Here is a 15,577-nt window from a genome sequence, read left to right as displayed (position 1 = left end):
TGTGTGTGTGTGTGTGTGTGTGTGTGTGTGTGTGTGTGTGTGTGTGTCAGAAAAAGAGATAGAGAGAGAGAGAATCAAGCATGCCAATATGAAAGTGGTAAATAAGAGGACCGTTTGCATGTATTTTTTTAAAAATAGCAAGAAATATTAAGAAGAATTTTAATATAACGTGAAAATAATACGATATTATTCTAATATTTTATAGTGATATTATTCAAATCATATTATTTATAAACTACAGAATTTTTCTCGCCTTAGATTCTGTAGATGTTTTAGATTTATTTTCATTCTGCTTTTAAATACACCTATTCGTATACCGTCGTATATATTGTTTAGAAAAGTCAAGTATACGATTTATTATAGTCCAGAACTGATACAAATTCCGGCGTCAAAGTGTAAAATTTTAGAATTTTAGTGAATTCGATACGTTGTCTCCAGTTCGGGCGTTCAATAAGGGGAATTTTTGGATTAAAATGGAGCCAATTAATATTTGAATGGTGCAGCACTAACTTGGAGCAATGGATGTGCGTAAAATTCATTAAGAAAATCCATGATTGTATCAGCCTGGAGAGTTGTACTGCAGACGACCACATGCTTTTCCGAGTGCGCCCTGTGCGACGAATAAGAACCGCCGAGTTTCTGCCTTTCCATCCAAGTGAACGCCAGCTGCTCGAACTGTCAACGAAACAAACGGTAAAACGCATTTTCGACAATTTCAGAATTTTCGAATTTTCGCGTCACCGCCGGGTGAAATCGACCCATCGCGAACGGAACGCGTGTTGTGTACCTGCGTAGGAAGAACAATGAGCGCTATGCAAATCATGACGACCATGTACAGCTGCGACGGCCAAATGTCCGGCACGAAGTCACCATATCCGACCGTGGAGAACGTCACCACCACGTAATACGTGGCTTGGAAGAGACTCAGATGACGATGGCCGGCCCTTTGGAAATGCTGTATGCCGCATACGCTTCAAATACACAACGGCACGGCGGACGCGTTAAAATAACTACGTTGCCAATAACAAACATTTGTCGGGTACGCAATACTAACCTGGTGAACACTAAACACAGCAGGGTGGCGGATAGTATCATCAACTGCTGTGACAACGCTGATTGTGACTTTTGCATGGCCCGGTGCAGATCATTCTGGAAATGTATGCAAAACAGACGAGATGAAATAAAAAAACATAAAAAACGGTTGACAACCTAGTGGTCGTATGAATTAATTTAATAATAAACTGACAAACATGTTTTCCAGCGACTTCTTCGCTAACCAGCAGTTAAGAAACACCGGTATGAATAGATTGATTAGTGTTGGTTGGAAAATCTGTAAAATCGAAAAAGAAATATATTTTAATGCTGTTCATTTTGTCGTTATGATAATTAAAATAGAAAAAATATATTTATAACATGATGTGCACTACTCACGGTAAAAACAAAAGGTACAGTAGTAATCAACTCTAAAAGGAAGTGGAATGATAGGAGTTGTTGCATCACATTTCCCTGCAATGAAAAGAAAAAATATTTTTTTTTTTTTATGATAAAATGTCTATTGTTTTGTTTCTTTATTAGAAAAAATGTTGAATGCGATAGTTATATAATTGAATACTATTGTATACGCTTAACATTTGTATTTTTTTTTCTTAAACAAATATAATGTTCGAGTAGAAAATATGAAAAATATCTATCTTTTAATATGCATATATTATTAAGAAATAATAATACGCATATTCCTGAGTCGTATAAGGAAAAACGTACTATTGCACACATAAACCTTAATGGGCGCCACGCGCGAATTTCAAACAACCACAACAACATCATCATTCGAATAAGACAATCAAGACCAAGGGCAACCACGTGATGAAACATCACTTGGATATGAAGATCAAGACCAAGGACAGCCACGTGTCGAAAACAACACAATTAAAACAGAATCAACAGAGTATATAAAGGCTCCGTTTCACCACCAACGGCGGACGTGTCCAGCTATCAGACCAAGCCCTTCTGAGTTTCGTCTTCGATATTGTTAGCGCGCAAATTTATAATTTATATTTTTGTATCTATGTCTGTTTCTGTAATTGTATTTATTAAAGTGTTTACAAGTGTTTAAAATAATTATTTAATCAAATTTACCCTGATCCAACAACATCATTACGATAGGTACCTGTTTTTATTGGGTACCACGTAACAATCTACATCGTTATGTTATAGATTCGTTTCTTTATTACACATAGAATTATTTGTTTAAAAAAAACAAAATGTACTATTTTTTCGTGAAAATGGAGAATAAAAAAACCAGAACACGATTATATCTTAATTAATAGATCCTTGCGGTACACTCCCGGTACGTATTGTTTTCATGAACACTTTACGGATACAGTACGAGAGCGTGGTGTTTTAACGTTTCCAAACGTTCGTCGAATAAAAGAGAGGTAAAATGATTCGGGTGGTTATCGTTAATACAAATATAATCGACATCGATGTATTGAAGGCTGACGAAACGTTTCCCAATACGATGTAGGTGACCCCGTCCCGTATACAAGTGCTCAAGTAGATTACCACTCGCAATGACGTATCAGCTTCTGTTGCAGTGCAGCAGTGACGTAGCCAAGGGGGGGGGGCTGAAAGGGCTGCAGCCCCTCCCCCCCGATATGTCAAGAAAATTATATTAATGATCTATGAAAATAGCTAAAAAAGTGAAAAATTTAAAAAATGTTAGTATTAACTTTTTACAGCTATTTATCTGTGGTAGTAGGTATTTAATGCATATAATATTGTGCATCGATTGTGAATCACTAATGGTGAATTCAACTTTAGAGTCAAGACTTGTCGGACTCGCATTATTATCTGTTCATAGAAACATTGAAATTTCAGATAATCGAATATTTGATATATATATTGGCAGCGGAAAGGTTTAAAGGTTAAAATTGTCACTTTTGTAATTTAATAATAAAACTAATTAAAAATATTAAAAAGTAATTAAATAAGTATTGTTAATTATTTTTATTTACTCGTATCATATTATATTCATGTTTATTAATAAGGGGTTTGTTTTATTATATATAATGTTGTTCTATTAAAAAAAAAAAAAATTCATCGTTATTATAATTATTACTCGTATTTTTTTAATAAGTAATATGTGTAAAATAATGTATTTTATACTACTATAAAATACAATATCCAAAGTATTTAAATTATACAAGAGTATTACTAAATCAATATATGGATTAAGGGTTATTGGAACCAAAATCTAAAATATAACTTTGGCATTCACATGTTAAACTTATGGAAGAACTTATCTAAACCACTGCTGCGTAAAAATTGACCCCCTCCTCGATCGACATTACACGCACCCTATAGCCCCGAGATCACGCGTTACCGAACACACAGTAGAACGTTATCGCCGGTCGAACAACACGAATCGCCGTTACGTTGGGCGAATGGGCTGCACCGGGGATTCCGTGACCGTTTGAACAACACGAGAAACACCTGGACGGCATTCGAAACGAACATTCAAAGTTTTAAATTTTTTTCATTCGAAACAAACGGCGTCGGTCAACTCCTGTATTCGCGTGGTTCACCTCCGCCACTCACCAAACTGTTTTATTGGCCACCCCTCCCACCCATCACCTACTCCGTCTAAGGGAATCGAAACGAACCGGTCCGTCGACAACATTTTAACAGTGTCGTTTCTGTCCGGGAAACGCCAACGGATCGTCATTTGAACACTTTGATTCGTGCGAAGGAAAACGTTTTCGTTCTTTTGCACACAAGCACCCCCACGAAGTTAAAACGTGGGTTGAGATGAACCGCGTGCAAGAATAGTCACGTTTACGTACGAACCGAACGGTTCGACAAACCGAAGTTTCCAGATTCCGTGCCGTTTGCACGTGGTGTCCCGTCGTGAATAAACGTACGAACACTGTTACTTCGCAATCGAACCTCAATTCAATTAGATTCTAAAGCATAGTGCACAGAGTCCATAATACGAGTATTCAATTTTTTTTACGAAACTATGGGTTATTTATTAAAAAAAAAAAAGTTTCTATTTGAGTTAATTTTATATATATATTTTTTTATACTTAATATTTGTATTCTGGTGCTTTCAAAAGTATGGAAAAATATAGTTTCGGCAATAATAAGCCAATTTCAATACCATTCATCGTGGATTATAACGTGACCTACACTAGCACACATATTTATGTTATATATTCTCTATAGCTGTACAGTGTTATTATTATGATTTTTTTTTCTCAGTGTTATACAGGTCATTATGGCCTTTTGCACGCTTCAACCAAACTTCTCCATACATTCCGATCCATTGTATCCTCCAATCGCTTTGTCTCGTCGGTGTCTAAAATATCATTCTTAACTCTGTCTGATTGTCGGAAAATTAGTACGGTCGTTTCTAACGTGGAATATTGGTGCGATCGTTAAACATCAGGGTTTCTTAAACTATAAAAATAATCATGAATCAATTACACATAAAATAAGTACTGCATGACTTTGCAGGGAAGTATGAATCTAATCTACAATTAAAAATGGCAATGTCGATAACGATGAATTAAAATATTGTATGAGTTTTATTTGACCTAGTACAACTGTAATATTCAACGTATTGCCACGTTATTTATAAATTATACTTATAAATTGTAATGGAAAGTTCTAAAACTGAAAAGGGAAATTAACTTATGGTGTACAATAATTATTCGTATGTTATTCTAAGAAAAAATAATAATACTATTAGGTGGAAATGTTCACAAAATACGACATTAAAATTTCCGGAAACAATTACAACAAATTTAATTAAACCCGTAAGTTTTAAATTGGTAATAATTTATATTATTGTATGTATTGTAACGTATAATTTAAGGTGAAACCATTAATTTTATTTCAGTATATAAACTATTCAATTATAGTGTCACATAATCACACTTCAAATAGTAAAATTTGCGAAATAACTGTTATCAAACATAATACAAAAAAAGAGCCTTGGAAATACGAGAAATTCCTAGTCAAATGGTTTCATCCATCATGCACAACATTTCTGAGGATACAGCGATGATACTTGGAAATTTATTTTCCATACAACGTAACATACGAAATTACCGACAGAAAATTCCCCGATGAACCATTAAATGCAAATTTTTGTCTTCCCGATGAGTGGACAATTACACTGGGTGCTGAACCTAAGCCATTTTTGATTTTTGATAGTCATTTCACGAATTTTGATTTTTGCCTCTAATTTCGCTTTTAATATTTTATCTTACACTGAAACTTGGTTTATGGATGGAACTTTCAAGTGCTCAACTACTATATTCCAACAACTTTAGTTATACGAAGAAAATATAAAAATAAAATGTCTACTTAAGTGTATGTATTTTTACCTAATAAGTTAAAATGCACGCATCCACTATTTTACAACAAGTTGTTATTAATTGTATTCAAACTTCAAACAATCCAAAACCAAAATATATCGTAATGGATTTCGAAATAGGAGCTATATGTGCCACTAAACATGTATTTGGTGATAGTGTGCAGATTAAAGGATGTTTTTTCGCTTATGCCAGTCTATGTGGTGAAAAATTCAACACCTAGGTCTAAGTTCTGTTTACAAAAATGACAAAAATATCAGAATAAATTGCAGTATGATTAATGCTTTAGCGTTTTTACCTCTCAATGAAATATCCAGTGAAATGACTTATTTATACACAATAATTCCTATAGTTTAATGACATCTATGTCAGTGGTATTAATAGTATCTCAAAGTTTTCTCCAATTTTGTGGAATGTATTCGACGTCACGTTGAATGGTGGTGAGCGAATAAATAACTATTATGAAGGGTGGAATAATTATTTTAATAAGCTTGTAGGAACAAGGAACCCATCGTTTTGTTTAGTTCTTCAATGTATTCAACAAGATGAATCTACGATGCGAATTGAAAGTATACGGCATGAACAACCTAATAATTTAACACCTCGAAAAAAAAATAAAAAATATGCTTCACTTCAATACAAACTTCATGCAACTATTACCAGTTACGTTAATAAAGAAATTACAATGGAATTTTTTAAAATCCATAGGGAAACTATTGTAACTAGGTATTATGAACTATTGTGAATTTATGTTTCGGACCACGATAATCATATATAATTATACGGATTATATAATCGGACACGATTTTTATTAATACATATAAGGACATATTTTTTTACTATCATAATACTTTTGTGAATATATTTAATTTAATTTCGAACATATTTTTTGAATCACTGAAAATAAAATATTTTATAGTACCAATATTTCGCTTATTTCATTTCTTTTGTTCAAAATACAATAACCATACCAATTTTCCGTTTACCACTCTGTTTAATCACATTTTTTTTTTCTGAACCATCATTTCGCTTTTAAAGGATTGTTTTTAAAAGCGAAATGATTAGAGTCGGCAAACTATGTCTGGCGGGCAGGTAAAAGTGTCATACGAAAAGTCCTAATCCAAAACCCAACAAAAAAGCGACCAAAGGAAAGACCTCGCCAGCGGTGGTTAGACAGAGTTAAGAATAATATTTCAGATACCGACGAGACAAAGCGATTGGAGGATACAATGAATCGGAATGTATGGAGAAGTTTGGTTGAAGCGTGCAAAAGGCCTTAATGGCCTGTATAGCACTGAGAAAAAAAAATCATAATAATAACACTGTCAGCTATAGAGAATATGTAACACAAATATGTGTATCAGTGTAGGTCACGATCTAACTAAATTGTATTCATATCGAATGGTTGTCCTTTATATGATTAGCGACTTAAATATTAAATCTTTCAGCGTTATTTATACAAGTACAGTAGTATTAATTATTTGTTGTTAAGTAGACATGCTATGTTTAAAACGATTAACTTGTCCGACTCAAAACTTTTGCATACTTATTAAATGTTATGAATTAATGTTCTCCGATAGTTTGAAATAAATTGTAAGATAGAACTCCACAACATCGCTGGGTTTTATTATTTGAAATTGTATATGACTACTTAAATTTACTCTGCGTATTCTAAAAAAAAAAAAAAATAAATAAATAAAAAGTCGTAAAATCGAATAGAAACAATTTCCATATTTACAATACTGAAATAATTTTGTTATATTCGTTTTGGCATTTTTTTTATAATTGAATAATCAAATTCCAATTTTATTTATTGTTATAAAATGGTTTTCTACACCCGTACTAAGTAATCAGTAAAATAATTAACTTACATATTTTCTTAGTAAAAAAAATTGATTATTTGAATGCCTTTTAATTGTATAGTGAAAGTATATATTTTCGAAATTGTAGTAGAATACAAATTAAGTATTTTTAGTTTACAACAATGTTTAATATTACATACAAATAAATATTAGATGATCTTTGACTATAATCATCATTTACGGGTACCTACCAAAAATATGATTATTACAATATTCCATAATGTCAGAAAAAACATCAATAACAATTTTTTATTTTTATTTTTTTTTTTAATATATACTGAAATATGAGTATATCATTCGAAACACTTTTTAAACAGAACACTTTAAAGTTTATGTGGATGAAAATAGATCTTTTATTTATGAACTTCAAGTTTTTGACTCTTACCTATACACTAAGTGCATCAAATTATTCATTCAAGGATAGTAAAGTAATAAGAAATAAGTGTCTAAGGATGAACGTTATATTTTTAATTTATTTTGTCATATGTATATGTATATATATATATATATATCAGACATAAGAAACTATATTAAATTTCATTCTACATAAATATAATATTTAACACAAAAATATGTAAGAAGAATTACATATTTAAATGATAAAGTAATATTTTCGGATTCGATTTTGCTTAAAAGAGCTATATCGTCACTGCATTATAAACACTTTGTTGTTTACAAGCTCCTGAATTTGAGTGTTTAGTTCATTGGTTTCGTAATTGTTTCAATAGTTTTATTATAGATTATGATAAAGTCTAGCGTGTATTTAAAGGGACAAGGACAAGGGACGAGTTTTAAAAAATAAAAATGTTTAGATACGGATTCATATATCTGGGCTGAAAAATCGATGAACTCATAATTTAGGCTCTTTAATCCTGAACTTCATGTTTATTTTTGGTATTGAGAATAATGTATTATTTGGTCAAATTAAAATTTCATTTTATATTCGACATAAAATGTTTTGGTTATTTTTTATTTATTTATTTATTTGGTACTAAATGGGCAAGGCCCTGTTACAATAACAACAACATTACAAGCATTATGATAGACAAGATAGAATATAATAGAGATAATATTAATAATGTTAATTGTAAGAACAATAATAATAATCATAGAAATATTAGTAATAGTAAAAACCATGGCAATAATTATATAATAATATAACATAGTGTAATTGTGAGTTAAGAATCAAAAATTACAATACAATTTGAATGAATATAAATAAGATGGGAGGTCCTTTAGGAATGGATCATTTATTAAAGATGAAGCGAAAGAATTTTTGCTGAACTTTTTTCAATTTTAATATATTACCTAACTAATAGGAGACCATAAACTGAACCGTATTCGCAGACGGGTCGTACGAACAAACAGTAAATTGATTTAAAGCAATTTTATCGGTGAAGTCCGCACAACTACAATTAATAAAACTAAGAATGTCATAATCAGCTAAACAAACATTATGCATTAAATCATTTAATTTAGTATTTATTTCGCGGACATATTAATAGTATAGATTTAAATTATTAGAAACAGGCCGTTTACAAGTTTTTTTAAAATAGTTGGGATACCTTATAAGAATTTGATTATTAAATTTGTCTCACTGGCTGCTTTTCATTATCTAAGCTTAGCATAGACGTTTCGCAGTTGATCACGTTGCATTTGGATGTGGTCAGGAGAAATACGAATAAAACTGTAGTTTAAGGATGAACGCAATTTGTATTTATTTCTTAGAATGACGAAAGCATCAGATGCGTCTCGTAGAGTAATTTTTAACGTGTGAGACATTGTTGATTTTCTACCTAATCTGTTGATAGCTATTAGAGTTATTTCAATAGCTAAACTATCGAAAACAGATTTAATGAGAGAAGAGTTATTAGCTGAAGTATTATCGTCAGATTCCGGAACATTAAATATAATTCTATTATACGATCTTAATTGTCTGTCGGAAATTTCAGTTATTATGTTATTATCTGTTAAGGTATTCGTGGACTCCAAATTAGATAGATGTGTTTCAATTAACGTTACTCCATCTTCTAGCAAGATAGTACAACCATCTAGGTCACGCAATTGATTTGAAACTTCGTAAATTTTTTTATTGAGTTTACCGAAAAAAATGTTTATGCTTAGAAGTCATAGTTTTAATTTTGTTAACTAAATTAATAATGTTGTTGATTTTAGAAATGCATTCAATATCCAAAGAAGTGGACAATGCAGTTTTCTTAAGTCTAAATTTTACAGCATTACAAGTGGTGTTAGCCATGAACTAAATCGTTTTTTTAAAGAGAGTAACCAGTAAATTTAGATAGAGATGTACAACCGATATGATATTTGCATTGACATTTAGCGCACTTTATAAGGTCACATTCGTTCAACGTAAAATTACACTTTGTACACTGCATGGTATAAAAGTTAAAATAATGGAGTAAATAAAGTGGAAACGTCCAAACCGAACAAAGGTTTAACGATAATTCAATAATAACTTTTTCCTATAAATAGAAAATCCCGAAAAAATTTTCCTCATTATCTACGATACCGAAAAACCGAGTTTTTGTTCCGGTTGATACGATACATGACAATTTATTAACGTATAATATGTGATAATTTATTAGATATTATTCTTAGTAATTATTTTTCATCACATGTAATAAATAACTGTAATAATAGTAATTTTTCGTTAGGAGAGATGATCTTTAATCATGTCGAGCACTGTACCGGCACGCCGATGAGTAATGCACATCGGTGATCAAATGTGTGCAAATCACGCACGAGGGGACACGTCATAATATTATAATGACGAAAACACAATGATCACTCGCTAGATGTGCACTGCAACGTATTAAAATATTGCATTCATAACCGCGGTGTCGGTCGCGGCGTTTTAAAAACGAACACTGTACAACACTGTGCGGTACACAGGGCCGCGTTGACATGTTTACCGGCGGTATGCTTGACGAATTGTGTGGGCTGGTGAAAAATCACTGTTCTAAATGACTAAAATACCTACTGTGGGATACGTTCAGTGTGGAGTAGTGATCATCAATAATCGAATAACAGACGTGGACTAACCACAAACATTAATCGCAACAAAAGCGCCATATAGTTGGTGTTATTATAGATGCGAAATGGCGCTTCATGATGATTGTCAATTATATATTATTTGCTGACCTAAACTGCCTGCTCCGTGAGAATCATTATAGTATATAAACAAAGATTACTTCGTAAAACTTTGGAAATCTGAATCTGGTGCCCAGAATCGGTGTTACCGTTAAAAAATGAAAAACATACACGTTGAACTATGCATGCGTGCACCAAAAGAGTTGAAACATTGAACTTTCTCCTAAAAGCGTGTATGATAGTCCTCTAAAAGCCCCACAATTTATTTCAGTACAAAGTTATACGGCCAAAATATTTGGTGTCACCTGAAACCATAATCACACTAAACATTTCGTATATGTATTCTTACTTAATATCTATGATCCACGAATACGAGCCAGACACTATTCGAATTCAAGCGATTAGTCAAAATTAAATTTCAAAGGTTTTCCCTCTGTATACACCGTTCAGAAGAAAAGATCTGTGATCCATCTCATATTCTCTTTGATTTCCCCTTCCTATCTATTAAACGTAAACTCTTTTAAGTCCCTCGATATCCCAATTAATATCTTCGACATTCTAAAAACCTTTTATTACTTATACTTTTTTAATATTGTGATAATGTTTATTTTATTTCAATTAAATTTATTATTACTATCATTGTAATTGTCGAGTTTTTACTTGAAGCTTTAATTAAAAAAAAACCTTTCGATATCATTGCGTTTCCAATGAATTCCTCGGACAAGGGTTTGTCGACAGAACGCTATTCGTAGAGCCACCGGCCGCCGAGTGTTGTCGATAAAAGGCTATGCTTCGTACAATGAAAAACAGCTGTCCTGCTCCACGTGCTTTATCCAAAAAACAGCTAATTTCACATATTTGGTTTGTAGTAAAAACGTTAAAATAAAAACAATAAAAACAGTCCTTTCGAAATTCCCCCTCGAAAATATGCTACTGTAACTGCACCATATACAGTGCCCGCGATATTCGACTGATACGAGCCGCTGGTAGAGCTTTCTGGTCGGTAGTACACGTCCCCGCTCGTCAACGAACGAAGGGCTGGATCGACCGTAAGCATTTTTGTTGGACGTAAATCACGGGATCGGGTTTAATTTACTCGGAGAAATGGTAACCGTACGCGGATCGACGAGAGCATTTAATTGCTATACCGTAATAAAGTTCAGCCGGCGTGGCTTGTAGGAACGGTATATTATAATAGTAATAAATTGCAGCCAACAGTTCGCCGTACGTACAGATCACCCGTGATGTTTTTTGAATTCCTAAGTCAAACGAGAAAAATATAACAGTATCATCGGATTCACTCGGTCGCTTCGTTGTTGTTTTTTTTTTAAATTTTTTTTCTACGTGAAACTATTTTCGCAGTTTGTGAATCGGCACTGAAAGTTTCAAACATTTTGAAAACCAAAAACCAAACATTCGTGGTGGGTTCTTCAACAAGTTGATTACGCTAACGATAAACGTATTGGACAACACTTGGGAAATAGAGTTAAGCTTATTTCACCAAGTGTTTGTATGCAGTTTGAAAAATTGAATGCACATATTATATGGCTTGACAGGTGAGTGCAATGATAGATTCGTTGTTTTTTGTAATGCTGAAAATATTATTCCGTATTTTTTTTTTTTAAAAAAGCTTTAATTTTATTACGTATGGGAAAAGCGAATTAATTAGTGTACGAATAAGATTATTTTTATACAGTTTCATAATATAGTTATAGTATATGCTGGATTTGGATTGTGTATGTCGCATCCATATCGCGTTATTGTACGTTTCGCGAAATGGAACCACGGTTTCTGCACTTCACGTAATTACACAATATGGATAACATTTCGTAAAATGGATACCTAAACCATCATCGACGGAACTTGTTCTGTCATTTCGATACCTATGTAGCAAAAATTAAAAAAAAACTTTAATTTCTATATATTATAAATAGGGCTCGGATTTTAAGGCATTTGCATCTTTTTTTTGGGATGTCTTACGCGATGCTTTCCAAGCTACAAATTTGTTTCAGGTACTCCGTGTTCTATCCACAAACATTTTTTGCATTTTTTTGCATTTTCAGCGGATTTTATACTTTTTAGAGCATTTTTTGACGTTTTTTTTTATATATTAGGACATTTTTGACCTATTTCTTGTATTATGACTAACTTCAGTTGATGTTGAGAGGTCATTTTTAGTATATAAAAACTTATTGGCAGCAACCGTCGATCATTAAAATTTCAAAACTTAAAAGAAATACTAATCGTACAGTGCAATTCAAATATGTAATTTAATTTTTAATTCAATTTTTTATTTTAATTTTTTTTTTATTTTTGTATTTTAATGTAAATAAAATTTCATTTTTTATTCATTTTTTAATAATAATTTGAATTTATTTAATAAATGATGCATTTTTTTATATTTTTAGGGCATTTTTTAGAGTTTTTAGGTCATAAATGCATTTTTTGAAAGAGCATTTTTTTGATATTTTTAGGGCATTTAAATCCGAGCTCTAATTATAATATATTATTATCATATATTACAATTATTTTTAAGAAAATATTTTATAAAAAGGTACTTTAATACAAACAACAATGGATGTCCATATATAGCTGTTTGCTTGGAGTGACAATAATTCTTATCTATTTTATCATAAATGACAGTCACACTATTGTATTTAGATATTTGTTAAGAGCTTGGATGAAAGATAACAAAACAAAGAAATAGTCAATTGGACTACAATTTGTTAAATTTCAAAAAAATAGTTCTCATCATCGTGTGATTATTAGGTCACCGTATAAGTCTTTATTTGGGAATAATCTGAAAGTTGGATTAGATACATCCAATTTATTAATAGAAGTATTACAAAAATTGGTAACAGAAGAAGACTTTCTTCTTTTGTGATTCTTTTAAGAAATCTACAAAGAAGAAATTCAAAGTGAGATCGAAAAAATAACTGTTCAATGTAATGTTTGCAGAACAGAATGTTGTATGGAAACGAACTCCGGCAAAGCAATTTAATGTAATTTATGTGAGGAGAATATAAAAATTAAAGAAGCACATCATTTAAGAGCTATAGGAATAGAAAAGTAAGCCGAAAAAATGTTACAAGTAAAATAATTTTGATTTTCATACTTACTTAAAATGATCCATTATTTCATTATGTTATAGGATAGTAAGATCAAAATATCAACATTTAAAGTTGGAGACTGTATTGTAATCCCGGTTCCGAAGGTGGATAGAGGTTTTGAAGACTCAGCTAACATTATTGGCGTAATGATCGACCAGAAAAATAAACTTAACCGTTTAGGAACTGAACATGGCATACTAAAAGTTTGGTATGGTTCTGGAAATATACAACCAGCCACATACAATTTCATTGACTTCGAGCAGGCGAATAAGACAAAAGAAATATCTAAAGAGAAATTGTATCTTCTTTAACTGGAGGTCAAGGTATTTTTAGCATTTATTATAAAGGCAAATGTCAAACTAAAAATTGTGCTTGTTTTAAAGATAATTTAAAATGCAATTCTCATTTCCATAACTCAAAAGCTTGTCTAAATAAATATTAGTTTGTATGAAAGTATTATAATTTTATAATATTTGTAAAACATTTATTTAAAAATAATAATTTAATTTAATTTTTAGGAATAAATATAATATATAAAAATTAAAGTATTTTTTCAATTGTTGCTATGTGGACATCCAAATGGCAGAACAAGTTTCGTGAAAACTTTCCATTTCATGAAATATTATCCATATTGTGTAATTATGTGAAGTAGAGAAATCGCAATTCCATTTCATGAAATGGATGCAAACGTTGTCCATTTCGCGAAACGTACAATAATGCGATATGAATGCGACATGTATAAAAATGTATTCGACTTTCAAATGAAAATGTTATTATTATTATTATTGATTTTTTTTTTTACTGAGCATCACGGAATCGATTTAAAGTTTTTGTCTATATTTTTCAATTATTTTGTCTCAAGACTATACAGTACAAGTTGGCTTAATATTGGTATATGGTTTATGAAAACAATAAGTGATGGACTATTTAAAAGTTATTATATTTAAGATGGAGGTTTACTGAGATATAGATAAACAATTAATATTAAATTTAGGTGAAGAAAATTTGGTTAGGACAGGTTTAATGTTTGAAAATAGAAAAAGAGGAAAAATGGAAGGATATTACACGAGACGGAACATAGAAAGGATTTGTTATGAAATAGATGATTATAGCTAACCAGATAATTTAAGTTCAGCATAAAGACAATTTTTCTCGTGTGACTTTCTCCGGAAAACCATCGTAGTTGTATCAAGGAGTATATTGTAGATGATAGCTTACGCGCTTCATTTGATGTATCATTTGTGTCAAAGTTTACAAAGCGAGGTGAATGATTGCGTTGTATGTGTGTGCGACAAAATATTATTAACAGTGGTTGCCAACGCCGTGGAAATTCTCGTGTTCTGCGTGACATTTCCAGTTTACAACGGAACGTAAAAGTGTAAACGTTTTGATTGAATTTTAATTGAACAGACTAATAGATGAGAGAATTTGGTTTTATAATGTGAAAAAATTGATTATACATACACTTACTCAAAGCTGACTTAATATCCATTATCGAGGTACAGCATGCATGGTGTTGGATTTTCGTGGGATCACATGCTACCCATGGTTATTTATAATGGGCAGACTGAACGCCGAGTGCAAACATAGTTACATTTATATATATATATATACACTTTAAAATTCGTAGTGTTCTGAAATATGAGTAACCTACCGATAAAATACTAATGAAATAGTAGCCGCTAGCCGTACAAATAAACGGGTTGGAACCTGTCCGGGTTGCAAATACATTTCGTTACCGTCTTTTTGTTTAGTGTCATAATTTTCGTGCGATGCGTAGCGGTGCGTTGCGTGTCCATTGCGTATCCGTTGCGCAGCCATTGTCGACGGCGGCAATAAGCCTCCGCGTACGGCCGGCCGAGTCGTGATCGCATTGTTATCATTACGCGTATATTTTTTCTTTTCGGTTATGTTTCGTATAATGTCCAAGTCGTGTTCTCAGTGTCATCAAGTTTCGTAAAGTTCTCGTGTTTTAGTTTAGTCTGGTAGCACTGAGACGTTTTATCGTTAAAACGGTGTCCGGCAGCCGTAGCCTCCGTGGTGAATGTCGTCGGCACCAGCTCACTCTCGTCTTTCTGTCTTCAAAATGTGCACATAAATTGCCGGTGTCTATGTC

The 15,577-nt window shown here is 32.0% G+C and overlaps 1 protein-coding gene and 1 long non-coding RNA gene across 6 annotated transcripts in view; one reads left to right on the top strand and one right to left on the bottom strand.

Annotated features, from left to right (window-relative positions):
• LOC112684505 overlaps positions 1 to 13,876 on the top strand; it is a 21,930-nt gene extending 8,054 nt beyond the window's left edge. The window contains exons 2-3 of the long non-coding RNA XR_003148707.1: positions 13,310 to 13,420; positions 13,503 to 13,876. This is a non-coding gene — a long non-coding RNA (uncharacterized LOC112684505). The remainder of the gene's footprint in view (positions 1 to 13,309; positions 13,421 to 13,502) is intronic.
• LOC112684503 (potassium channel subfamily T member 2) overlaps positions 1 to 15,577 on the bottom strand; it is a 60,343-nt gene that overhangs the window by 30,109 nt on the left and 14,657 nt on the right. For all 5 annotated transcript variants that reach the window (XR_003148706.1, XM_025556052.1, XM_025556053.1 and 2 more), the window contains exons 3-7: positions 1,432 to 1,506; positions 1,247 to 1,330; positions 1,055 to 1,149; positions 788 to 971; positions 511 to 675 (exon numbers count right to left, since the gene is read on the bottom strand). Coding sequence is in view for 4 of the 5 variants with exons in the window: in XM_025556052.1 (XP_025411837.1) it covers positions 511 to 675; positions 788 to 971; positions 1,055 to 1,149; positions 1,247 to 1,330; positions 1,432 to 1,506 (603 nt within the window). In the remaining variant the exon portion in view is untranslated. The remainder of the gene's footprint in view (positions 1 to 510; positions 676 to 787; positions 972 to 1,054; positions 1,150 to 1,246; positions 1,331 to 1,431; positions 1,507 to 15,577) is intronic.

The sequence above is a fragment of the Sipha flava genome, unplaced genomic scaffold (assembly GCF_003268045.1).
Source record: "Sipha flava isolate LNK unplaced genomic scaffold, YSA_version1 250_pilon_pilon, whole genome shotgun sequence".
Taxonomy (NCBI): Eukaryota; Metazoa; Arthropoda; class Insecta; order Hemiptera; family Aphididae; genus Sipha; species Sipha flava.
The sequence above is the reverse complement of the archived record's forward strand: the minus strand, read 5'-3'. Positions and strand labels throughout refer to the sequence as shown.